This window comes from Neolamprologus multifasciatus, chromosome 11, assembly GCF_963576455.1.
Source record: "Neolamprologus multifasciatus chromosome 11, fNeoMul1.2, whole genome shotgun sequence".
Classification (NCBI taxonomy): domain Eukaryota; kingdom Metazoa; phylum Chordata; class Actinopteri; order Cichliformes; family Cichlidae; genus Neolamprologus; species Neolamprologus multifasciatus.
In genome coordinates, this window is record NC_140449.1 from 27,041,695 (window position 1) to 27,068,159 (window position 26,465).

Sequence of the window (26,465 nt, forward strand, 5' to 3'; positions counted from 1 at the left end):
GCAACAATTCCGAGAATTCAACCTTGAGTCACCATGGACGACACGTTTCTTGGACATTGTTGAACGAACACTCAGGCTAGCTCGTAAATTGGATATTAGGGCTAATGTGCTCTGGGTTTTCCAGATAATTTAGTGGTTGGGGAAATGCTGATGAGTAACAAGCGCTGTAGTAATGCAAGGTGCTGAATCAATCCCAATCTGAGAACGTTCAGGTACTCGCTGCACTGCCAACATATAGACCAGACACGTTACTGTAAACTGGAGTAATCCAATAAGAATGCATCATGGGGATACCATTATGTTCTCATTTGTACAGCTGCAAAGCATTCGCATGAAGGAAATGTGCAGAAATCAATGTCTCAAAACCCCTGTGTCTCTTAGCCCTTTCCTTTTAAAAAGTTTAAATTTAATTTATGGAGAAAAACCAATAAAAGTTTTGTTTTTAGTGTCACTGCTTGGAAAAAAAAATGCTTCTGCTTGTACTAAGTACAACGGAAGAGTGAATAAGCAGGTCATATCATTCAATCTGAACTTGGGATTTTGTTACGCAGTTAAATTGGAAAGAGAATGAAAAGGCAGAAGATACTGTTGCAGCGCCTGGGAGATGCATAATTTTTTGCCGTCCCTCGTTTGCTTTCTGAAGGGAAATGGGCTTAGGAATTCAATCATCTTTGGAGAGCCAAAACTGTATGTGATCCAGCTCTGCCTTACTGTTTGTGTCCTGCCTGCAAGAATGAAAAGAAAACAAACAAACAAACAAACAAAAAAGATCAAACAGAGAGGGGGGAAAAAAAGGGAGACACTGAACCAAACACCAGCAGAGCGTAAAACATAATGCGGCGCTTTTTCAAAAAAGCCAAGGATGTCCTGGCAGTTTGGACATGAATTACTCTTTCAGGAAATGGAAACAAAATTAAACCTACAAAACTTCTTTACTAGAGCATGTCTTTTCACCATCTGGCTCAATCTCTGTTACACCTTTATGCTGCTGCCTGAACACAAACGAATGCTGTGGTATTGATCCAGTCGTATACCCCCTTTTATTATCTCTTCTTCCATCCAAAGGCAGCCTTTCGCTTTGATAGCACCACTGTCGTAGAAAAGCATAAATTCTCAAGCCCATTTGCTGTGAGGGGGCGGATAAATGGATGTGAAATCAAGCCATGAAAAGCCAACATGGCATGGAGGGGAATTTTATCCTGAGCTCATTAGGAAAAGCATGTTTCCTTCTTCGCTCGTAATGGTGCACAATATGCCGATAGATTTTTTTTTTCCTCACGGGTTCCCACATTTTTCATGTATTCTTTTTTTAATTTGCGAATGTTTGTTTGGGTTTTTGTTCTAAGGATATTCTTTGGCATAGTAACCGTGGGAGAAATCAAACCTGGCGTCAGCTTGTCAGACTAACAGTGGGCGATAGAGGAAGTGAGGAAGAGGATCCTGTGTGTCAGGGAGACCAGAGTAAATAGGGCTGTGTGGAGTCACAGAGCTGCCCTGATCAAAGGGGTCTCTCTCAGTTTGCTGTCAGTTTTTAACGTCTTCTCTGTTGCTTCTCTGGCTCTGGCTTCCTGACTGACTAACTAGTAGAAGGATTGGACTAATAAGGGTAGAGGCTAGCCTCAAAAGAAAAATCTGAAGACAGTGCCTGGACCACACTGATTTTATCAGCGTGTGTGAGTCTGGAGGCGCAGAAGGTTGGAATTCACAACCCCTGATACCTTGTGTTGCCTTTAAGATTCGCTGTCATCTTTTAAGGTTTTGAGAAAAAGCTGCAGAGATAAAAGGTGGTGCACCAGGGAAATAGCACCTGTTGTTTTCTTTGAATGTCCGCCCACCTTTATCTCTTACATGTTATGTTTTTTCTCCGCATGTGGAAAAAACAGCCTGAGGTGCATATAACACCAGGCATGTTAATAGTTTACTCAAAGTTTACTCAAAGGAAGCATTAGTTTTCTTCCCTAATAAATGTGAGCCATACACGTATTATACTACTGTAGATTGATTAGCAAGATGTTATGGAAAATTATATGTTATTTTGTATTGGTATGCTTCTTCAGAAGGTGTTTTATGTCCTTTGAGATTCATGTACAGGCAAAAAAAACAAACAAAAATGCCCATGTTTTATCACCTCCTCCTGCAGGCCGTCCCCAATTAGGGGACTTATACTCCATCCCCACTACAGCTTGGGCTCAGTGTGCATATCTTGCCCTCTTTCCCACATGGCAGGATCATAGTGAGGTGGTGCGTGACTGCTCATGATTGAGCCCCCTTTAGCTAACAGGTGCTATCATCTCTGCAAACCTTTGCCAGCACCTCACACTCATAGCCCTCCACAAAAGGTGTAAAAGATGAACAAATGTATAAATTATCTGATGACAAAGAGAGGCACAGCGTGAAATCCCAGACTGAATGAACACTGAAATTGGGCTTTTGGACTTCAGGATAAGAGCTAAAAAAAAAGGTGTTCAATTTCTGCAACAGAGGTGGTTTCCTGGATTTGTGTAGGCAAACCCCCAGTGAGTTCCAGCTCTGCCGGCCAGTATTAAATCAATCTAAAGATGTTAAACCCACAGTACACTGTGATGAAAGAAGTAGCCCAGGTTTTAAAACCACTGTCCTAGAATTAGGACAGGCTTTAAAAGTGTTTGCTCCCATCAGACTCTGAAAAGCCCAGAAATAACCAAGAACTCTGTTAATTTATCAAGAGCAAACATCTATACATGCTTATAGTTAGTGTGTGCACGTGTGCCTGCATTTGTATGTGTGTATGTATGTGGTGGGGGGAGGGTCTCCATAAACTTTAAAAAAAATGGCTTGCTATAGACTGCCACTGTTACCAGGACAAGGTTTAAAGACCCCTTCTCTTTATGTCCTCTCCCTTATCGCTCTTTCCACTTCTCTGGAACATCCTCCACTTCCCTCACTCCAAATCACAGTCTTTGCACCTGTAACCCCTGGGTGAAAGATGATTACACCTTCCAACGCAGAAATTGAACTTAGAGGTTGGCCCTGGCCTCACTGGCACACCTCCACCTCCATCCATCTTGTCTATTATGGGGATTTGCTGAAAGCACTATTACATATCGAAATATATGGGTATAGTTAAAAAGGAAAGTAACGAGCATGAGGATTTATTGGATGAAGTACATATGAATTTAGCACATGAAAGTGAAATAACACAAAACTCTGTTTTTTTTCTTTGGTGAGTACAGAGAAGACACTCTGCTCCCCAGTTCCCCACCATCCAAAGCAGCTTGGAGCAGGACAGCAGACCAAAAGCTGAAATTTCTCATTCTCTAAGCCCAGAGGCTAAATGACAGGTAGTCAATGGCCTGCTTCTCTGCATGCAATTCCTCCCACAGAGCCAGCAACAAACTAATTTTCACCACAAGAAAGAACCACATAGACTTCCCCGGCCTCCCCATAGTTCTGTTGGAGAACTGAGAGAGCGGGGATGCAAAAAAAAAAAAGAAAGAAGGGAAGATTGAGGTTGAGGCCACAGAAAGAAAAAGAAATCGGGGAAAGATGTGATGGATTGAAACGAAGGGGGAGACTGGTTTGAAGTGAGACAAGATAGCGTAGAGGTGGGGAGAGGGAAGGGAAGAGAGAAGGAGGGAGGGAGTGGGACACAAAAAAAGCAACATACTTTCCGGGCTTATTTACACGTAGCTGCCAGTATGACAGGTAATTTGGGCAAATTCTCCACAGAGTCTGCAGCAGACGGCGAGGGGATAAAGACGAAAGCGGAGAGCAAAAGAGAGAAAAAAGGGAAAGGGAGGAGAGAGGGAGGGGAATGAGGGAACAAGCACTGAAGGGGACGTGTGCAGACTACCTGACACGGCCTGAGTTGGGTCTGAGAGCAAGACAGCAAATGGGTTTCCAGATTCCAATCAGAGAAAAGGAGTGGGATGTGAGGCAGGGGGTAAAGAGATGGAAGGATGAGGGTGTGCTGAAAAGACCAGGAGGCGGGTGAAACAGGAGCGGAAGTCATCCCGTTGACAGGGTCTGATCATTTTATTTATCTGCAGCAAGGAAGAGATATCAAAAGCACTTTTTAATTCAATTTCTCTTTTCCTGTTGGGGCTGAAAGATGAAGCAGTAGGTAGGAATGGATGAGGCAACAGGAAAGAACAAAAAAAAAAACCCTCCAGATCTCCTGATTTATTCAAGCCTTGATTTATTCACTTGTTTGTCGAACTTGTGCGTCGTACGCGTGTACACGTGTGCCTGTGTGAAGCCAGGTGTGTGTGCATGATTCAGCGTGCATGCGAGCGTTCCTTTTACTGCACCTCACGACGGGATGAAGCGGGCCTGTTAGATTGTATTTATAGAAAGCTCTTGTTCATTGCATGGCTGTCTGTCAATGCTCAGAGCCAATTTGAAAACACCTGCTAATGGAGCAAATGCTCTTCTTCTAGCCGCTGTGTGTGTGTATTGGTGAGGGGCAATGGAGGTGTGAACGACACAGTCGCTGAGATAACATGACATTTGTCCCCATGGGTGGCCATGCTCTCAGGGGGTCGTGTGGTACGCATTGCACTGGACCCTCCACTGTCCTTCACTTTCTGTGATGACTCACTCAGAGGAGGAGGAGGGATTACCCTGTGTTGACCTTTTCACAGCCTCCTTGTGTGTTCAAAGCCTCAGTCGTCACTGACGTGACCCATCGCTCTGTCGTCACACACACGCACGCAAAGATGGAGCCATGCACGCAAGCCGCACACATACGTGAACATTCTGATGTGTGCACACAGACACAGATCTCCTGATATGAGTACTCCTTCCAGGATTCTGGATTCACTTAGATTCACACTGTGAACAGGCCTGGTTAACAAATGCGCTCGTGTACATGCGCGCATGCTGGCCATGCACGCATACAAATGTGCACAAACACACTCTGCCCTTCCAATTGAAGAGCCTGCACCCCTGTTGCATACCATCTGCAGCCCAAACATCTCCACACAGAGCAGAATGCCTGGTGCTACACAGCAATCTCGCAGAATGAGTGCAAGGGAAACAGAGGTCCATCACATAAGAGTGAGGAAACAGGAGGGTGGGTTAAATGAAACAGAAATGATGAGCAGATGGGTTGAGAGAGGAACACCCAACGGCACAGAAAGAGACATTTCAAGTAAAACGAGGAAATGAGTTTTAAAGAAGACCCATACGGACAGAAAAAGTGTTAATGAAAGCGAAACGAGTCAAAAATCAGAGGAGCAAAAAGGGGTCATATTCCAGGAAATTCCAGGAGAGAGTGCATGGAATTGAGGAGGGGTGATGGCCAGAGTGATGGTGGATTGAAGAACGAGTGTAATAAAATATAATCAAAGTGAGAGAAAGGATTACCTCCTTTGCTTCAGTGGAGTATGTAATTGTAGTAAAAAACACCGTGACTTGCTGCGACAACAAAACACAGAGCTCTGAGTGTGATGCTGGGAATTATAAAGATGGTGATAAAGATGGAGATAACAGTAAGAAGATGGCGAGAAAAGATTCAGCTGATTATCAGTGTTGATGATAACAGTGTTGGTGGTTATCATAATGAAGGTGGTGAGGATCAAACGTGGCATAATGTCTTGATGATATGACAAAAAAGATGACTTGATTAAAATTGCTACTGATGCAAGTGATGATAGTGGTATTTTACTGGCACAATTTTAATCACAGAGATTCCAGATTTTACATGTTCTTTGTTTTTTTTCCCCTTCGCTCCTCATTGTAAAACACAATCCTCCATATGACTTCATGAATATTCAACCACAATTACTGCCCTGGGGTATCAACACTGGTGTCACTGGCTTTCTTTTATTTAAAATCTAATCCGACTGCTAACCCTAAAATTAAATTAAGCCTACATGGCCATTTTATACAGAAGTGAGTTATTACTTTAAGCTTTTAAGCTTTTCCACCCCCTTTCCCCTCAGACAGTGAAGGTCCAACCCTAACTCCTGTCACCCATACTGATGAGCTGTCCAATAAATAACCTGCGGCATTCAGGCCCAGTATATGTCTCGAAGAAATTAAAGAATTTAAATGTGATAAATTGCATATTTTTAAGGAGTTCCATCGAGGTATGGTTAAACCAAACAATATGAAAATGCCACCTGGTGGTCAGATCCTGAAAAATCAGATCCTCTTTTACAGACTGATTAGAGATAGGGTTGTGACGTGGTTCCCTTTATGTTTCAGGAGTTATTACATTGCGCTGTCACAGTTGAGAGTATCACGTCATAAAAGAATTATGCCTTAACATCCGAGTCATGCTGTATGATTAATGGATAATCATACATGCAGCAAATCAAATTCCTTGAGCAAAATGATGCTACAGGTAAAGATCTTTAAGTACTACGCCCGCATGATTGATAAATGCACAGCAAAGGGTATACAGCCCAACATATGTTGAATTTTACATTATTAAAAATAGACTGATGGATATGATCTCAGCGAATCATCTGCCTCCACCTCACCCTAACCGTAGCATCCTCCTCTGTCACACCAGCACTCTGCATCTCCTCCCTCATTACATGCATGAATCTTCTCTGTGGCAGGACACTTGGGTCAGGATGAGATGGAATAATAATATTAATTTTTAAATTTGCATACCATATTTTTTAGATAAATATTTGCTCATCTGATTATCTTGCCGCCTCCGACTGGAAACACTTGGCATGTATTTTTCTACTCTGACCCCAATCTTCGAAGAGCTTAGATACGACCCAACTCTACATTGCTTTACACAAGTAACGTGTGGCAAGGTCATCCGTCAACCCTGTGTAATTAACTGGGTAGCCTGAAAATGCGCCTTTAGGATACCATTAACCCATGCTAGCCTAACAAGCCTGTGCACACATGGACTAAATACACAGTAAACGCACATCTGTGACTAGAGTGAGTGGGCAAGCAGAGAGGAAAATCTATTTCATGAATATTGGATTTCATTATGAGGGTGAAAAAAACAGCTTTGCTGTGGATCATTCTTTAATGACCCTAAAGTCCATATGCATGAATGTTTTAGCAGTGGCTGCCTGTTTGATATGTGGAGGGAATATGAGAAAAAAAGGAAAGGGAGAATGGTTTCCCTTTAGGTTTTGATGAACCATGAGACAACTCTCGCGTTGGTTTCCTCGATCACGGTCTCAGACAATCTTTTAGACAGGTTGGTCATCCTGTTGCAGACACAAAGGAAGCCAAGTGGGGGTACAGTTCTCAGACACACTTGTTCCCTATTATACTAGTTATGGGAAACCTGCAGAGGAGATGAACAGACGATATGAAATAAATAAATATTATGCATGTCAGAAAGTATTTTATGGATTCTTGAGGCTGTGCTTGCTTTTTTTCCCCAGGAATTATTTTTAGTGTGATAGAAAAAGTATGCCACTGACAGCCTCTACTCTGAAAACTAATCATGATTAATTGACCACGAGGTCAGACTCGACCACCTTTCCGTTTGGTCTGCCACTGCCAATTTACCAGTTCACAAGCAACCTGTCTTTCTGGCCAGGGCTAAATCTAAATACACAGACCCAATCCGTGACACAGCAGATGTGCGAGTCTGATTTTTAAGCAACTCAAATTTAACACAGATTTACCATCTCATTTTGGAAACGGGGGCTATTGAGGACTGTTTAATCTCTAAATATTTCATTTCATTTGAACCTGGCAAAAAAATCTCCTCAAATCATTCAGAATTAACCTTATGATGAAAAACTGTGAAATTAAACGAATGTAAAGCTAACATGCCAGGGAACATGATAAGAGTAAATATTAGTCAATGCACGAAAGCTGAGTTGATTTTTCACCCACAGTTAAGCTGCTGCTCAAATCAGGACTTTGCATTTATATCAAAGGCAATCAGCATTCAATAACACAACCTATAACTGAAAAGGGAATATAAGAGATCAAAAGGCCAGTGTGTGCACGCGATCAAAGGCTTAAAGCTAATACATACACGTTAAACACATTAATCATTTAGAATTACAATAAATGCACAGTTTGGCACTGCTTAATTATTATTTTTGAGGAAAACCTTGTATTCCCTTGTTATTGAGCTACTTGAAGTCAACTGAAGATGCAGGTGGGGTAACACAGGCATGAAATGAATGCAGCAACCAACCTGGCAGAGCTAATAAATAAAACAACCAACCGCAGCCAAACACAACCCTCCATCTGCTGTGTTTCGATCTCAGCTAACTCTATCTGCCTCAATTATTCTTTGGACAAAGCACAGTCCATCTCAGAAGTGACCTTACACTTTCCAGTCAAACCACTAATCTTCTAGTTTTGTCCTCACCTTCCACTTTGTTACATGCAGGAACCATTACAGGTGATGCTTTCTGCTGACCTAAATGCAAAAAGGATTACACCGGGGCTCGATTCAGTGTCACCCTAAAGTCAGTTATTTTATAGGCACCCAGGGCCTCTGTGTGTTGTGTATGAATCTATTTACCAAAAAAATGTCAGTCAAATAAAAAATTATCATTTATGCAGTTTTTTTTGTCTCTGGGATTGTTGTAAAGGTCACTGCCAACCCCGTCTTTGAATGTGAAACATTACTTTTTGGGACACAGTTTCCATACACTGGTAAAATAAATAAATAAATAAGGGAACGCTCAATCACAGTACAACACAAATTCAGTTAACCATCAGGCATGAACCATTGTGAATCCATTTGACCTACTTTGGTGCAAATGAAAGTGACAACAGGTGCACGGGAGAGCCAACAACACGACAACCCCCCCAAAATATAATGGTTTTGCAAGGATAAGGAGAGAGCAATGGTCTGTGACCACCACCTGCAAAACTACTCGGCTTTTGCCTCTCCAGTGCTCCTCTTGTCACTTGCATTTGTATCAAAGCAGGTGAAACAGATTCATAATAGTTTGTGCTTCTGAACTGGACAGCTTGGTATCCCTGAAATGTAACTGCCTTAGTGTTGCACTGTCACGATCGACTGTTCCCAAGTAATATTTTTTCCATGTAATTCAAGCGTCACACCAGTACCCTTTGTCTTGCAAACTTCCCAACATCTAACGCTAAACTTTGCTTTTGAAATGATGGGCAGCTGCTTTTATTCTTTGCCATGCCAAGCCATCCTCAGTCGGGTAGGTTCAATCATTGGTTTGTTGTTTTAAATGTGAGCTGAAAACACAGTTTAATAGGTTGTACTTTTTCTAGCTTTTATACTGGTGTTAGTGTATTCAGGGGATTTATCCTTTAAATTTAGCTGTGGCTCACACGTCTTTGAACCAAAATGTTTATCATATATGCATTTCCCCAAAAGTTGATTCTGTTCACGTGGACGTAGCATTTTCAGTTACGCATTTCAGTTTACTGGAAACGCTACGTCCAGATGAACACAATCAACTTTGGGGGATTTACTTACCTGGACGATTGAGCATTCATCAATCGTCCAGGTTGATTAATAGATTAATAGATTGGTTTTTAAATTAGCTTTATCCAAACTGCTAAGCATCATATTTTTAGTATATAATAATAAAATACAAATAATGTGTAAAAGACAGAAAATAAACATGGTACCAATTGTTAATATTTTGCATAGCACTTTTTAAATGCATAGATAAAAAGTTCTCTTTCACGCCTACAAGCAATATAAAATTCTGAAACCAGACTACGATCGCATTCTAGTAAGTGGCCTCATATTATCCCTATTTTATATTCTCTAAATTGTCCCCTGGTGGATTTTACAAATGGTTTTAAGATGCTTAAACTTACATATAGAGCACTAAATGGACAAGCTCCAGTCTGTCTAGCCCATCTTCTCCTTAAACACACTGCTGCTTGTACTCTTCAATTGCAGGCTCAGAATTTGTTAGTTGTTCTTTATACTAGATTGAAGACTTGGGGGGGAAAGGCAGAGTCTTTCACACACTGGCACCAGCGTTTTAGAATAGTCTCCCAATACAGCTACATTTAGCTGACTCTAAGGACTCATTTAAGAAACAGATAAAAAACTTTTTTGTTCAACCAAGCTTTCTGTTGAGACTGTTTTTTAAATGATCAATTTCCTTTTATTCTGTTTTATTCCACGTCTTGGTTTTGAATTGCTACTAACTGTACTCATCTGTTATAGGCCTACTTTTTTTGTGTCTCTTCCTGCTTCTTTTATTTATTTTATTCTATTTTGTCGTACATCGCTTTGTGACTACATGCCTGTGAAAAGTGCTTCATAAAGAAACTAGAGACTGAGATAAAAATCATAGCACAGATGTCCTATTTGTACAATTTGGTCAAACCTGTATGTTTGTGCTGTGCTATTGTTTACAAAAAAAAATTGTGTAAAGAAACTAAACTACTTAACAAAACATCCTGATTTTAAATTTAATAGCATAGTTGGGAACTGCCAATTTTACATAAATGTGCCACAATAATGAAGAAGACGACTATCAAAGTTAAGGAAAAACCTAAACTCTTGTCTTCTGCCATGAAAGTGGTATTATTATTCTGTGGGGTGGGGGTGGGGTACTTTCTGCCAGGTCTGAGGTCCTCGTGTCCAGCTCGAGGGAAGATTCACTGCAAATCAATACCAGGTTGTTCTGAGGGATCACCTTTATTACATGATGAAACATTTCTATCCAGACGGGAGTGTTCTCATCTAGGACGACGGTTAAAGAGTGCGATCTGATATGTCAGTCCAAAATCTCCCACAGGTTTTCAATTGTGTTGAGATGTTCTAGCTGCAAAGGTCACAGCATATGAATCACATAATTCCCATACTCATCAAAGGATTCAGAGATCACACACTAAAAGAAAAGCTGAAAGCCGTTATAGAGGTACATGGAGGCCCGAGACCTAGTAAGACATTGCTGCTTGGTTTTCCGTTGACTTGTCGCACATCTGTGTAAAGCTTTTGTAAAACTATTTGTATTACTGTGATATTGAAAAAAGCCATATTACCATTTAAGGTGAACAGCCCGCCAGGGGAGTATATTCACCAATGGATATATCTCTCTTTGTTGGACCGAACATGGCATGAATAAAGTAATTAATATCTCATTAAGCTTGCTGCAAAGGGAGTATGTTACCGGGGCCCCACAGCAAGGGTGGGACAGCTTTTATTAGCAGTTGTGAAGATGTGGTGTTCCCCAGGTAATAAGAGCAGACAGCTTAACAACGCTGATGGTACTTTTATCACATATGTCCGCATCCCTGCAGAAACAAAGGAACCTGAGAAAAGGCAAGCAGATGTCCTAAGGTTATGCACTCGTGTCTTTAAGTACGAGATGAGAGCGGGCTCTGGCAGTGCAGGCAGAGTTAGAAGGGCTGCGAGGTCCCCCCGGCTAAGCACTAAAGCATAACTTGTGAAGCACAAACTGGCTGGGTTTTACATTATATTAAATGTGGCGCTACTGTAATGCAATTCTATCCACTTCCACGTTTGACTGCATAATTGCTGTCCTCTGAATTGAAATGTTGCAGTTTCAAAGAGGCAGCATTTCAAAGCCATTTAGTCTATATGGCTTGACAGCTTCTGTTGTGCCATCTCTGCTTTCAGCCCATGCAGCACACTCATATGAAAGGGAATCTTTGCTCATTTAGAAGTCCCATCTTTAAGGAGGGGAGGAAGAAAAAAAAATCATCGCGCTACATCAAACTCTATTGTCAAAACGCTGACAACAGACATTTTTAGAATAAAAGCTTTGCTGTGATTCAGGGAGCAGAAATGAGGCATTAAATGATGGACACTGGCAAAAGGGCTTCTTATTGAGTACATGATATCAATCTGATTTTCTCAAGTGAATCATAATCTCTGCTCTATACCAAATGTTTATGTTTCAGTTACATCCAGAATTCTGCATGTATGAAGTCAGCGTCTTAACACAAGTGTGTTCTCACCATCATAACTCACATTAATTCAGCACACAAAACTGGTCTGATCGTAAAAAAAAAAAAAAATCTAATTAAAGGAAAATCAATAGCACTAGAACAAGTCCTTCAACATTTTTGGGGGCTTTATAAATGCTCTGTAGAGCTGAAGTAAAATACAATCTTTTACTCAAACTTTTTTTTTTTCATTTGTGATAAGCTGCCATCTTTCTATTCTCTCTACTGTCAAAAGAAATCTTAATAGAAGCCCGATGTCAATAAAGCTTGATCATGATGGATTCAAGAGAGGATCAATCACGTCGGCCTGATTGAGAAAGCACCTGCACTGTCTGCCCTGCATTTGTCATGTCTGATTTAGCTGCCTCCCTGTAGCATACGGATCAATTCTGATTACAGATGTCAAACTCAAAATAACAAACAAAGCTAACTGAAGGTTTGATCAAGCAGATATTTACAGTAAACAGGCCAGCATGAGGCATAATAAGGGTTTCTTTTTATTTCCAGCGGTTCAGATATCCGAATATCTCATTCTTCAATACTATGGGTCTCGCTTTGATATCACCCTGATACTAAATTTGTTTTGTTGTTTTGAAAAGGTGTACGCGCGTCTGCGTGCGTTTGTCTTGATGCTTCCCACATTTTCTTTTGTTTGCATCTCATCATCACATTATCACAAAGTCTATAATAGTTGTTTTTCCAACCTACCGCAGCAGAAATAGCCTTCTTCTTAAAGAGGTAGAGAAGCCCATTTCATCCAAGTCATTTCTCAAATGCCAGCTATTCCAATAAGATTTTAGTCTGTCCTAAAATACAGTGCTTGTTGTCAGATAGATATTGACTTGTCAGCAAAAACACTATGTTGTATTAGAGTACTGTTGCCCAACATTAAGCAGCTAATTGCCCTTTTCTGACACCTTCATTATTTCTTAATGGAACTGAAGGTCTGCTGGCCGGATAAAGGTCACATCGATACAGCCTGTGCCCCCTTGATAGGAAGAGAGTGAGATGTTTTGGTGCTGTGACGAAACGATTTCACAGAGTCATTTCTAAAGGGAGAGTTGCTAAAAAACTTGAATTTTAAAGCTATGTGTGGCTTCAAGCACTATATTTAATCTGCATATCAAACATTATATTAACCCAGTAGACTTTGGATGACAGGCTCTGGCAATCATTTTTATTGATACATTTCCGTGTGCTCTACTTTTGCAATAACTGCTTCAACTACAGCAACAGCAACCGAATGAGGACGGGAAGATAGGAGAATTTTATTTGCGTCCCCAGAATCATATTATATATTGCACTGAGCATAATTTGGGCAAAACCCTTTATATATTTAATATTCATTCTTAAAGCACAGAAGACAAGAAATAAAGTAACTGATAAGGGTTGTGGCACAGCCTTGAAATGTTAAAAAGAAGCTGATTCTTCACAGTGGCACCCCAGGAATGATATTACACCACAAATTAGGTAAGCCCTATTCATTTGCATCCCTCAGTAAATACAGGAAGAAAAATGTGATTGAAGCGCAATTTAAAAGCATGCTATATCCTTGAAATGACTTAAATAATCAGAGTCGAAAAATGTGCCCCTATTTGTTCCGATGCTGGTCCAAACACTAATGGAATTTCGCTCAGTGCGTTACAAAAACTGGGAAAAGCTGCAAGGGCTTTTAGTGTTATCCAACTCCACGTTTAATTAGTGAAATATCATAACACAATAACACAGGAAGCCTCTTCTCCCAAACCCAATTAAGATTCTATATCGCACGAATGTTTAATGAAATCTCACCTAACATCCCAATTAACACAATAGGACCACGATATCACGAATCCGATATTTCCTTTAATCTTCTGATTGAAAATGATTTTGCAGCAATTTTTAAGCATCAAACACGCTGTGCTTGGAGAAAGGAATCAGACGCTGTGGAACATTTCCTGCAAGACAATTTATGGGCTGTCACAGACAAATCCTTAGTGAAATTCTGGCTAACTGAGTCTTTACTGTCAGTATGTCATGCTAACATAGACACTTTAATACAAGAATTCCCACCGGCACCTTCACAGCTGGAGCCAGAGCCACATGCCAGCCGCAAACTACAAGAGAATTGTGGCATATCTCTAAATAGCAGCGCAAGCTTGGGCGGATGGCACCAAGTACTGTCTGCAACTGGGCATCAACATGATTTGTTTTCCTAATTATGTAGCTTTCCAAACAGCAACAACGAAACACATAGCGCTGACATTTGATTGCTATGTTGGCAACTTAAAAGGCTATCTAAATATGATATTTTATGTAGTCTGGATTCTTGACAAGCACCAATCCACTTGTTATTATGTGGGCACACTGCATGAGCGTCTTATTAGAGGTGTGCTGCCTCACTGGAATGACTCCCTAATCAGTGGCATATCACATTAGCACCAGCTCCTTAATGCTGCAATATCACACAACAAGTGACCCTGAAACAATTTTACTACTCCCACTCACAGCAATATCACCCAAACACAGTTTTCATTGGCAGGATAAACCTGCCATGTTTTTTATTCCACCTAATCATCTGGCTGCAGAATCAATCCATCTCGATCACTGCCTGTTGCGGGTCTTTGAATTCCTCCTCCCCTTCCTCCCTCACACCATCTGTCTCTCTTCCCTTGCTCCCTCCCAACAGCCCTCCTTCAATCATTTTTTCATAACTCCTCTATCTCTCTGGCCTGTCCATCCTCATAAGCTCCCTCTGTCTTTTTCCTCTCCTTTTCTGCTCTCGGCATTAAACATACATACCGAAAGCTGCATGTAATATGCATCCTGGGCACCGGGACTTCATGGAAATGTGAGAAGAGATCAGCTGACGAGTGGGTGCACAGTGACAATGACAGTGGCCACGCCTGATTCGGAGCAACATGTTGGCCGTCTCAGCTGTTGACCGGCTCATTATCATTTTGAGATACTCGCTGCGCAAACTGCAAACACCCACACGGTTTGCTGCTAACTCCTGACAGGAATTAAAATTACGTGAAAGTCAGGAAGAGAGAGACTCTTACTATTATAGTCACTATTATAGAGTGCCAAAGTCTGGGAGCTCTCTGTCTCTCTCTTGCTCTCAGATGGCTTTTTTTGTTCCCATGGAAGACAATGTTGGTATGTGGTGCTCGTTAGCACGCCCTGTGTCGCTTCTCCACCCCTCACTCATGCCTCTTCTCTCTGTCTATAAAAGTCTGGGACACAATTATCCCCATTTTCTGTTGCTCTCGTTCACTCTCCATCTTTCTCGTTCACTGCGAATGAGTGTCTGGAACACAATTACCCCTGTTCTCCCCCTGTCTTTCTTCCACTTTATCCATCCCTCCCCATTCCCTGTCTCTCTTTCCATCTCTTATGGCTTCAGGAGAGGTCTGTGAAGGGAGCAGCTGCTGAAATATTTATTGATCTGTTTTCCTCAGTTTTATTTATTTCTCCCCCTTCCTTCTTGCTCTCCCTTCCCCTTCGCGCAGACCCGGGAACACCTCCAGCGCCACGAGATGTCAGAGACAGCAGCGCGGCTGAAAATCCACAACGTAAAACCATTATTTAGCATTTGTTGCACCCAGTAGTTTTACCTGTGTAAACAAAATAAGAGACGCCAGGGATGAAGGCAAATGCAAGAACAACAGACAGACAGCCGCGTCAAGCAGAGCAAGAACAGATTGAGCGGTGAGACACGTGGATCGTTCCACAAATTTTTATACCAACATACACTGCAGGGGGCTGTTGATGGGAAAGACCAAGGTGCTGCTCTTTTATTCCACTTTTTTTTTTTTGGTCTGTGTAAAGGAAGTTGTACACAACTGCTGGCTATTGAAGTAGTAGTAGTAGCCATGGCAACAATGCCCGGGGCCATTATAATTGCAATGGGAACGGCGTTAATACTGGACTAAATGGATTCACAGATGAATCTTACGTTATCTCCGCATAATTAAAGGGCTTCTGTGCTATCATACGCCCCCATGGTAAATATCAGCGCAGTTAACCAGGACTTTTGAGGTTATTCCAACAGCGAGCAATTCAGCAGTCGTTTGAAACTAATGTTTTTCTCCAGCCTTCTGTTGTAGCACAAATGATTAAACTTTCACACACACACAAAATGGGACATGAACACACCGAGGCACAAAAACGCACACAAAGCTAAGTCCCATCGCCAGACATGGCCTGCATTAGTGCCTAAGCCTTTTCCATTGATTTGCCGGCGAGCTCCTTGTCTTTTGGTAATGAGGACAGGGAGAAAAGCGGGACCCTCGTCCCTCCCGGCTCCCTGAGGACAAGCCGCCTGCACTAATCTGAATTGTGTTTCCAGTGACACTAACTCTTTGGCACAAAAAAAGACTAGAAGGAAGCGGAATAGAGGCAAGAAAATCACAAGCTATTCGCTCTCTCTGTTTCCAACAGTATTCATTCCTCCTAAATGTATAACATCTCCACATAACCAAAGAAGAAAACATCTGTTTCGTGTTTCTCCTTTACCCTGCAGATAGCTAAATCTGCACTGTGGACTGAAGTCTCGTGGCCCAAATGGAAGAAATTTGCACTGTTCAGAGACTTATTTGATTTCTCTATGTGAATGCTATTGAGAAGAACATTGAGAGTTATTAATAGAAACACTGATGTATATGAAACGATGTCACGTTTTCACTGACTTTCCATTGATTTTACTGCTAACACCTTTAGTGGGAAAATTGCTGAAATTCATCTTCCCAACGGCCCGAGTAAAGGGACTACTCCACGGTGTGTGCACACATATGTTCAATAGTCCCCTCTGTGGGCACAGGTCCACATGAATACGCAAGCCACTGCTTACTACTGCTTATACACCCACTCAGCTACCTTTTGAATGATCCTTCACTTGGAATAAATAAAACATAAGGATTCATAACACTGAGAAACCACCAATAAAGTTCATATTCAGGCTGGGAGTGGGAGAAGAGGAAGATGAGGGGAGGTTGTAACAAAATGAATTACAGTTGTAATTTTAGTCTGTATAACCACGTGTCCCAGGTTGAAAGCAGTCTGGTTACTTTCCATTACGCTGAACTCCATATCCTATATTTTAACTATAATTATAAGTGTAAACAAACCTCGCAGTAATTATTATTTATAACACTGACATCACATGTAATTGCCAATCCTGCAAAACCAATATGTGAGGCTCATGAAAGTGTTAATCATGACCGACAGGAACAATCTCAAGGGCAGTAAGGTGATGCTGAACCCACCTACCAACCACACCAGTACTCTAGGTAACCATCCTCAAAGGACTTGAACCCATGACCTCAGATAGCTTCAAACTCTATGAGACGCAGATTTCAGCTTCAGCATGACAGATCAAATGGTCATTGCTTGAGGGGTTATTCATCCCTGATAAACTAATTGGATATGCTGGAAAACGCCTGGAAAACCTCACACAGTAAGGCAACAAGAACCAACACAGCAGAAGTCATTTTCTGTTTTGGTCTTTTGGTCATTTAATACTATTGCTACCGCAACTGCACTTTTAATCTGTTTTATGCACCCAACAATCAACTTTGGAGTGTTCTGTTCTTGTATGCCGGAAGCAGAGGCTTCCTACTGCAGATAATAAAGATTAAAATGAACTGGTTGCATTTTACAGTCCCTGAGATGCATCCTTAAAACCTTGATTCAATAGAAACACTGCTAGTGGTTGCCATGAATCATAATTCACTGTGCTGCATTCACAATTCAAGTAAAGTTACAATAGCCATTTCATTTCTGGTGGTAGTATTTAATTTAGACAATTCAAGTGATTTCACACCGTCTTAAGTCAGAAGTAATAACATTTGGTACATTTGCAAAATTCTTCTTGCGCTTTAAGACTGGAAAAATTTCAACTTTATTCTCCCCTCTATTCCACTTTTTTAATATGAGGTTTGAAATAAAGCACAGCAACAAACAGGGGCAACTCCTGATTCGGTATCTTGCACAGGGATACTTTAATGTGCAGACTGAAGGAGCCAGGGAGCAAACATCTGACCCTCCAAATGGTAGACGCCCCACTCTACCTCCTGCCACAGCCGCCCCAGTCACAGCTGAGTGTTCTTTAGGTCTGATCTGCTTCACTACATGTGAGGAAATGATTCAGTTTATGACGCTCAATGCTCTGCACTAAAGTCAACCACACAACATCGAGCGAAATAAAAAAGCAAAACCTTCAGGGAAAATATTCCGACCACAGGCCCTCTCAAGGCTGGTTATACCTCCAACCTTAGTCCCCAAGGCTCTTCAGTCCAAATCCAGGCCCTCTTACTCCAACATTTGCAGATACATAAAACCTGCCAAAATGGCAAAGCATTTGTAAGCCAAACATGGAGAACAACAGCACAGAGAGACCGTGGATTTCAAAGGGAGGGAGAAAAAGCAGAGACCCCTCCAGAATAGGAGCACTAGGCATCTGTTGATGCTGGCATCTCCCTTCTCTTCATCTCCAAGCCAAGACTGGTGATCCAGTTGAATGTGTGTGTGTGTGTGTGTGTGTGTGTGTGTGTGTGTGTATGAGAGAGAGAGAGAGAGAGAGAGAGAGGAGAGACAGGGAAGAAGGAGGTGCTTACGTGCTAACATGTGCAATGTGCATTGACCCCACTTGGCCCCCATATGTTGCTGAAACAATAAGGATAGCGGGCTACAAAGCGACCCCACTTGTTTTCACCTGTGTTCCTGCCCTGCACACTTCCTCTTACAACGACCTCTATCATGTTGGTGGGAAAATCCATCTGTTGTCTATTTAAACGTTAGTAACTTACTATGTTTTGTATTCAGTATATTGTCAAAGTTGAATTTCTTGCAATGGAGCCGATCCATGTCTGTAAGGTAGAAATCTTTCAACATCCAAATACAGCATTAACATAATATCCTTTGAAATAACCTTAAATGTCCTTTGCTGTGACCTTTAAGCTGGACCAATTTCTCTTGTCATCTTCACTTTTCACTGAATCAGCGAGGCTGTTATTCTCATTATTAGATATTTCAGGTTTCTGTCATAACAGAAATCCTCTGAACAGAGGGTAAATTGTTTAATTTTGTGTGGAGGTGTGTGGAGGTGTGTGGAGATAGACTCCAGCCTTAATCTTTCATCACTGGCCTGGTTCACTGATGAAACAGTTTTGGAGTAATTGCAGGCAGCTTTTGTGCAAGAACTATGCAGATATTTTACTGCACATATGAGTGGCCATCCACCATTCTAGCCTAATGGCACTCGTGCATTTTAAGAAAAAAGAGAAAATTAATGAGAAAGAGAAAGATATGATGTCAAGCCAGGGTCTGGCTGTAACACCCATGGAGAGGTTTGTGCATTCACACGCCAAGCCAGTAGGAAACCATTGAATAGCCTAATGGTGTTATGCAGCACAGAAAACACCTTTGTTGACCTGTTTTGTATGGCACTCTGAAGTACAATGCCGCTCTCTTAAAAATATTGGTCATTCATGATATGAATGACTAAATGAGTATTAATAAGGGGATGAAATATCTCCAGAGGAAGAAATGTCTTCAAAGGAATAAATATCTTCAAATGAATAAATATCTTCAAATGAATAACATACCGTAAAAGCCGTACAACCATTTAGAGATTTTCATCTTGTACATCATTAAACAGGAAATAAAAACTCACAGGAAATAACAAATCTACTAAACAGTTTTGGTTAACCATTTAAACCACGCACACGACACTTGCTTGAATGTCAGGGGCACAGATTCAAAAGATTATTCCACTGCTGCATGATTTATCAACCAGGGAACGGTGCCCTTTTAACAGTCATGTTCTTCCTTTATAATGCATGCTCTTTACCTCAAAAGATGGACACACTGTGGACCTACAAAAAACTCATAGGAGCAGGCAGGAACTCTCTCCAAGACAAATCTGGTGTGCACAATTCCCATCAATACTCAATCATTCCGCAACTGTGGCTTAAATTATCGGTCACACCTTCACATCACAAAACCCATGGGTCCAAACGCAAACGGCTTAAAACTGAAACAAGACTCAATGGGATTGCAGGGCTCGTTTTGTGAGGTGCTGAGCCTATTGTGTTTGTGTGCTGTGTACATCCTGCAGGGCAGTCCGTCTGCTCGCTGCCTGGTGTGGAGAAGGGGCTTGCTGTGTCAAGCCAACCATGACCAGCTGGGCTATCCTGCCCACAAGGAGCCCAGGCGAAGGGGGCTTGGGCCCGTCTGCATCTGCAGGTTGTTAACCTCACATCTTATTGCACTGACACATCAATTATTGTTATTAAGGGCCAGAGTAATTTATTTATATACTGATTTCCCACAGGACTAAGGCAGGACTAATTGAGCCAGGTGTGTATATTTGTGTGCTCATGTGTGTGTGCGTGTTTGTGTGTGTTTTTCCATGATGGATGGGCAGGGGGAAATTACAGTGCATGGTGAGAATCTGCTGCACAGGTTAATATATGGTGGGACATCCCATAGCATGGAGAGATTATTAGAGGAAGATATTAGAAGATTTTTGAAAATCAGCACTCAAGTTTGTGTTCCTCATAATAAAGAAGCCTAAATACCCTCCACATCATGAGGGCTGTGAAAGTTATCTGAGGACTAAACAGTTTTAAGTGGAGGAATTTCAGAGGAGATGAATGAAGTGTGTTTGTCTCTTTTGTAGAGCTGTGGGGAGGATGTTTTATAGCAGTAATAAAACAGGGTATTAAAGCTTGACTACCCAGCGAGCGCATATTGGAAACCCTAAGCCTTCCCAACTGTCCATCCTTCAACATGTAGCCCTCTGTCTCTCTCGACCTTGGTTTTGAAGTGAGAGAACAAAACACAGGCTATCTCCCGAGTCTCTCTGCATTGCTACTACCCTTACTCACGTTAACTTCACAACCCCCACCCGCACTGATGCTGCGTCGTGCGCGCGGGAGTACCGGGCAGTCCATGCCACGTACAGGAATGTTAACAGAAGACCGCGGATGCGAGTCTATTCTTTCCGTAGTAAACATCTCAATATGCATCACTCGTGCTTATACACTCAACCACGAGGTTGGCTTAGAGATGAACCTGGCGCTGCGCTCACGTGTACGCGCATACTGGTGTGCGCCCGCACAAAAACACACACAGCATTTCTCCACATCTCCGTGTGTAAGCAAATAGAAGGCTGGAGCGTAGTACACGGCAGACACGCGTGATTCACAAGCAGGTAGAACACCCCCCTCCTCGTCACCATCATTAGTATTCACCTCCACAACCGCTTTTCAGAAAATGAAAGATCCATGCGTAGAGGCGCAGCAGCACAGAACCGTCAGCACATCACTAAAGTAGCTCATAAGGAACTTACCTTTAGACAGCAGAACCAGAATCAGAGCAGCAAACACGTTCCGCAAGAGGGGGCAGCCCATGATGGAGTTCTGATTGATTTTATGCTTGTTTTTTTTTCCCTTTTTTGCAGCCAAATGTCTCGGTATTCCTCCTTAGGGTGCAGTTGCGGGAAATCTGATTAAATATATATAAATATATATATATTAAAACAAAGACCCAGTGAACGAGTGTCAACAGTAATAGTCCAAACGCTTCTACATGTGAGTGGATGAAAACATCAGTCTTGACTTTTCCTTTTGGTGACTCCCGTTGGAGAGAGAGGGTGGGTAGGGCTGTTTATCTTCTTCGGAGCAAAATCTCTCAACCAGAAAAAAAAATACAGCAGAAAGAACAAATATCCCAGACACTTGATTGGCTTTTTAGTTCACTGAAGGACAGAAAAAATATTTCAGAAAATGCATGAGAAGAAAGGTTCAAATGTAAACTGTCCAATGACCAGATATAAATTTGTTTTTGGCACAGAGCGGGATGGGGTCTGTGTGCGTCCTGGCCAAAAATTAGCCTTCTCCGTATGTCTCTGTTGGTATGCAGCGCGTCTCCTCGCTCCGCACTCAGCGCGTCGCAGGCAGCAGCACTGAATGCGAGACTCACGAAAAGAAAAGAGCCTGACTGACAGTTAGCAGAAAATCCCTTCTTCCAATCACCGATCCCGAAGCAGGAGGCGGGATTTACGATTGCGCCGATGTCCCGCTCAGAGAGGCCGACCAAGGACCTGCACCGGCCAATCGAAGCCGTGCGGTGGGCGGGCACAGCGAGAGGCAAAGCACGGCGCGGTGATAATGCAATGTGATTTATAGCCGGTTTGGTGATGCTGCAGTACTCAGAGAAAACAGTCCAGAGGGCGGACACGCAGGCGTTTTAACTACAGGCACACAGGTGAAGGCTAAGGCACAGGTGAAGCCACATCGGCTCTGCTAGTAGGCTTTGAACATGATTTATGAAAACGAAATGAGGGAGAATGACAGGCTATCTTGTCGTGGGAATATATTGCCCAGTTGATGTAAATATATGTCAGGGGATACAGAAAAGAGTGAAGTTTGTGAAGAGCACGAGAAAACCGCACACTTTAAAGTTTTGCGCTGGACTGATTGATGTCTGTGGCGCTGCAGAAAATTCCCCATCTGATTACGCTCCTGACTTAATGGTAGGCAACATAAACCCATTTAGAGAGACACTTTATATTTATGCAGGAGTCCTAATGAACCATTTGTAAACATGTTAGTGTCTGTGCTGCATCTGGTACTAAAAGCGGAAAAAGCAGTTGCCTATTGTAAAGATCTAAAGGGCCATTCACACTGTGAGTTAATCATCTTGCTTTAAAGCCAAAAAGGAGACACAGATAGGCAGCTATGAATCTCGGAAAACTTTGATAACATTTTTTTTGCATACTTTCCCAACATTTGGCAGTTCATTAAAGTCATATTGCATCACATCGGCTGGCCTTTTCAGTTAGAAACATACGGCTTATTCAGTGCCCTGGAGTACATTCTTTTTTTGCAGAATTGATCATATCCTTGAGACTATTATTTTCATATTAGCTGATTAACTGTTCCATTTGTTTCTTTATTCCCAGCATAACCAATTAATGCTTTATTACCCCCTAAGTGCATAAGTAATAAAGCTTTGCTTGGTGATTTATAATAGAGAGTTAGAATAAATACAGCTGGGGATAAATGGACTACATATCTCCCTCAGATGAAAGATGGAGGAAGGTGAACGGACAAGCACTAAGAAAACTCTGATTAATGAATTAGCTAATCAAAGCTCAGCATTAGTTATGTATAGAGGGTGAATTGTTTTTTAAATATTATTCAATATTAATTAGATCTTATAAAGTAGAGTAAATCAGGAGCCAATGATGTTTATAATATTAACCATTGGCCCCTGTTTTAAAATCCTACTGTCTGATTTCATTATTTGTGATGAAGAAAATGGTCCGACAGAGACATACAATCAATACAAGTCCTCTTTTTATTTTGCCAAAGGTATAAAGATCACAGGAGCACCAGCATAAAGACAACAGGTCTTTCCAGAAGTCTTTCTGTGTGAGTTAAATGTTCTGCCTGTGCCTGCCTGGGTTTCCTTCTACATTAAAGAGACCTTCATGCAGGGTTAATTGGTGTTTCCAAATTGCCCATAGGTTTAGATGTGAAACAAAGCACTTAAGTGTATAGAGCGAAGCACTGTGTAGATTGCTTATAGCGTGAAGTGCTTTGAGTGGTCAGTAACGCTACAAAAGAGCTTGATAAATGCCGTCTAGGTCTGGTCTTTGGCCTGAATTATGTTATTTTTTATTTTTAAAAAGGGCTTATATTGCTATTGTTTGCACAAAACAAGTCAGCCAAGCACAGCATGGCATACTGTTCCTCTAATCAGCATATCCTGCACTTCAGTTGGACGTTCAGTAAATGCCGCAGGACAGCCATTTTACGGCGTCCACATTAGCATAGAAGGATTGGCTCTGTGTGACGCTAAAAACTCTGATCCAAACAAGAGATACAGTATTTGCACTTGGGAAGCTTCATTAATGGTATTCATGATTGCAATCAGTAATTCAACTGGGTTCCTGTGTACTCACAAATATTGTTTATAGACCTGTCACAAATTGCAGTTTGTTTGTACTCTGTTGTTCCAAGTTTTGCGATAAAAGTAGAAACACCTGAGAAAATGTTGACATAAATTTGCATTTTGACGCAGACTTTACACAGCCAATTACCCTCAGACCTCGTCAGCTCCCATCAAACTGCGTGACACCTTGAGCACAGTGTAAGCAGGAAAGCGGAGCTGAGCCAGAGGAATATTCCTTAATTTTTACAAAGAGTGACATGCATCATCATATGTAAATTTCTGCTTCCTCCCACGATGAAAAAGTGAGGCCAAAGTATGGCAAGGTACTAGATATTCTTGCTGAGCACTAGAGGCCTGTGAATCAGTGGAAACATCATTTGTCCCATTTTGTTTTTAGGTTTCTTTATTTTTTTCCTCGAAATTACACAAGTTAGCTTTGCAAATTGGCTGTAAGTGAAATAAAAACATGAGTCAGAAGGACACACAGGAAGTGGGTTAACAAGTATTACACTGCACATATAAATTTATCAGTAGGCTTTTTAAAAAAATTGGCAAGGCTGCAGTCAAAGAAGTCAAAGAAAATCAAAGCTCCCAAAAATATAAATACAAAAACATAAATTAATACACAAGTATAAAAAAAAATCACGATGAAAAGAAAACAACAGTAGAGGATGGATGTTCGGTGAAATATAAATCTATCTTTTTAATGTACTTGCTACATATAAACAACTGAAAAACTGTACACAATCACCTAGTGTTTATGGCATGTGATGATAAAGCAGCACGAACCCGACCATCATTTTCTCCTATTTTGTGCTTCATCTTTTGAGAGGTGCCAATTTGAGCACACGGCAGATATTTCATGTTGGAGCTACAAAGATAAATAATCATTTACTGAATAGGGGTTCTCTTATCATTTGAGGGTGAAATATACAGGAATGAATTAAAGAGCGTTATTATCTATTATATTATATCTATTATGAAGGCATTAATGGTCCAGTGTCTGGTTTTAGTCCCACGGAGGGCGAAACTGCAGAGAAGAACACAAGCAATCATATTAATCCTGCATCAGTGTGCAGCGTTGAGAATTGAGCTGGGATTGAGGGCTCCTGCAGACTTGGAGAGGCTGCACTAAACAAGGGCTCAATAAGACCCCTTTTCATCTCAAACTGTGTTGATGGAGGGCACATGTTTGTGATGAACAAGTAGAAAATGGAATAGGAAACAAAAATCAACATAATAGCACGAAAAGATAAGTACATAATACAACTTGCAAAGTACATGTTTAAGGTCAGGAATGAGCATGAGCGTGTACTTCAGCGGTAATTATAAATGTTGGCTGAAGGCAAAGTAATGCAAAAGACTGGCTGAGGCGAAGTGGCTGCGCGGGGCTAAAGCTTAAAGAGGAACTGGGCACCTTTTTTAGAAAAATAAATTTGTAATATACTAGCAGAATGAAAAGACCCTCTTACTGACAGTGCAGCAGGAGACACTGCCGAGGAGAAAGACCTCATCTTGTTCCAAAGTAACACTAATTAGAGTAGTCATATCAGAGCTCTGACCTTTAGTAGATTTACAGTTTTTAGCTTCAGTCTTTAATTTCTCTGTAAGTGAAGGTTCTTTTAGCCACAGTAACCAATTACTGCAACTAACTTTTGTCTTAATAATCCAATTCTCACTGCAAAAATGTTACACTATCACCATTCCCATGTTTTGTGACTTCAGTGAGTGACCATCATCTTGTAGTTCTTCTTGTACTTGGCTAACAAGCATCACGGTGCTGTCGCGGTGCAATTAAACAGAGCTAGCATGCTTCTTTGATTTTTTTCCTGGCTTTCTTGTGGCAAACTGTTAGAGTCACTGTGTTGTTGTTTTTATTTATTTTTTTTTATTTTTTTTGTTTTGGGGGGGGGGGGGGGGGGTTGCTCAGTATAACTAATGTACAAAGGGGGTCATGATGCATGGCTGAGTATGAATGGCCACAGTGGGATTGAGTGCATCATTACTCAACAGGAGGAGGAAATTGAAGTTAGTTTGATGGATTATAACTTTAAAACACGTTGGTGTATGATGCATTGTAGCATGGCCTGTGCGTGCACAGGTTTGTCTGTGCTCAAATGTGCAGTGTATGCCTGACTATGCACCTATCACCCACAGGCAGAGTCACTCAGACAATGTTAGTGCCTAGGCTGGAATGACAGTAATTTCACACCCAATTACAAAGCAGACCCATACTATAATGTCAAATGTTGGCACCTTGACTATAAGGACAAACACAGAAGGACACGTCGCCAAGCTTGTCTGGAGAGAGTGGGGCAGTTTATGCAAACATGTCTGACTTGGAGTACGTCTGGCTGGGGAAACCTGTCCCTGAAGTGTCTTCTGTAAAGCTACCAGTTGGGCTGAGATGCCCCACCAGCCTGTTTAGTATGGTAATGTGTGGAGATGCGGGAACAGGCACATTTTCCTTCTTTCTCTTTGCTCCATCTTTAAGCCCCCCACATTAATTGGCATGGCAGACGCATCAGTCACTTGGTTGTAATCACTGTCCCTCTGAGAACCCCACAGAGAAGGATTGAAGGGAAGCGGGACACAGGCAGAGCGAGTGAGTCTTTGGTCTTGAAAGGCTTGTCCTCTGAATTATGTCATCCCAAGAGGTGCAAGGAAGCATAGAGACA

General features: G+C 41.6%; 1 protein-coding gene across 1 annotated transcript in view; it reads right to left on the reverse strand.

Annotated features, from left to right (window-relative positions):
• The window catches only part of iglon5 (IgLON family member 5), a 109,266-nt gene extending 87,446 nt beyond the window's left edge, over positions 1 to 21,820 (reverse strand). The window contains exon 1 of the mRNA XM_085176573.1: positions 21,179 to 21,820. Coding sequence (XP_085032699.1) covers positions 21,179 to 21,239 — 61 coding nt within the window. The 5' untranslated portion in view covers positions 21,240 to 21,820. The remainder of the gene's footprint in view (positions 1 to 21,178) is intronic.
• Between the last annotated feature and the right edge of the window lie 4,645 nt (positions 21,821 to 26,465).